At 53.5% G+C, this 1455-nt stretch overlaps 1 protein-coding gene across 1 annotated transcript in view; it reads right to left on the bottom strand.

Moving 5' to 3' along the window:
• The window catches only part of FGF5 (fibroblast growth factor 5), a 21613-nt gene that overhangs the window by 19768 nt on the left and 390 nt on the right, over nt 1-1455 (bottom strand). The window contains exon 2 of the mRNA XM_010845904.1: nt 1344-1429. Coding sequence (XP_010844206.1) covers nt 1344-1429 — 86 coding nt within the window. The remainder of the gene's footprint in view (nt 1-1343; nt 1430-1455) is intronic.

Here is a 1455-nt window from a genome sequence, read left to right as displayed (position 1 = left end):
CCGCCCGGCCCCCCCACCGATATGCGCATCTCCAACCCCCAGTGGGGGCGGCTGCCAGCCCCGCAGTGGCGCCCCCGCTCCTCCGGAGCTTGGTTAAGAAGAAATCTGTGGGGTCACTGGCTTGAGGCAGAGAAAGTTAAGTACACCTGGGAGCCACCAGGCTGACACTCCGGGCCGGATGACTGTGCGCTGTCTCCTGGCCACGTTTCCACTCTCCCTGGGTCCCTGAGGCCTGGGCCGTGAGTCTATCTGTTGGACCAGCCCCGGCTGGAAGAGCCATCTGGCCCTACCGAGGAAAACGTCCGCAGAGATGTCCCCAGTCCCACACATCTTTCCCCTCTGCTGCCGTGGAGAAACAGAAGAATCAGGAACCGCAGTGATGGTCTGGAAACTCAGAGTGGAAGGGAGGAGACAAGGAAGGAGGGAAAGAGAGAGAGAGCTAAACTAAGAAAGAAAATTTTAAACTTGGCTTAAATTTAAAAACCCACAAAATTTTCACCTGTACTGAACTGAACTGCCTCTAAATGTTCTCTAAAATACCGAACTTTCCTTTAATTGTCCTTGGAGGACAAAAGGCCGGCCACTCTTCCTCACAAGGTCTGGTCATGGTCTCAAGATACTAAACGTTGCTAAACCCAACTCCGGAATTAATAATTCGAATGTCCATCACGTCTCCCTCTCGAAACGTGTCCAGTTTTCTAGATCACTGTCTTCTTCCAGTCAGAGAACGTCTGGTCTCCTGTCTGGTATACCTATATATCCTATATGTATATGATGTGCAAATATGTACCTACCTACAAGAGACATATACGGATACACACACACACACATACGCACACACATTATGTAGCAATCTGGGGTTTGTGGTAGCGGTTGTGAGAGGGGAGTAAGTGAGATTTGGTTATTTTTAAAAGAACTGTTCCGTTATGGGCAGGTACAGGGGTGCACTTTGCTGCCCAGTGGAACATGCTAGTCTGGTAAACAGAAGCAGAAGGTAAACAGAAACTAAACAAGGAGAAAGATTTTTGGTTTTCCTCCGGGCACAGGTTGGAGCTCCTCTTTGGGACCAGGGCAAGCTGGAAACAAGATGCCTGTCTGCACCAGCCTCGGGGTAGCCTGTACCTCAGGAATCGCCTTTCCCCATCCCCACGAGACCGGTAAGGGTGTGCGTGCCACCCAGACGCACCTCCAACCCAACCCGCCCGGCTGTTTCGAGGGCCGGCTGGATCCCAGTGGCCCAGGCTCCGGAAGGTGCGCTTACAGCCTGGGGAATAACCGGCGGTCCCTCTCGATGCTCCCACCACCCGCTCAAGACAGGTTTTGGAGGAGAGCAAGCAACTTACTTAACATATTGGCTTCGTGGGAGCCGTTGACTTTGCCATCCGGGTAGATCTGCAGATGGAAACCGATGCCCACTCTGCAGTAGAGGCTGGGGGGGGGGGGGGCCGGGGGGGG

This window comes from Bison bison, unplaced genomic scaffold (genome assembly GCF_000754665.1).
Source record: "Bison bison bison isolate TAMUID 2011002044 unplaced genomic scaffold, Bison_UMD1.0 scf7180017864228, whole genome shotgun sequence".
NCBI classification, from domain to species: domain Eukaryota; kingdom Metazoa; phylum Chordata; class Mammalia; order Artiodactyla; family Bovidae; genus Bison; species Bison bison.
Note: the sequence above shows the minus strand (reverse complement) of the source record. Positions and strands in the feature narration are given on the sequence as shown.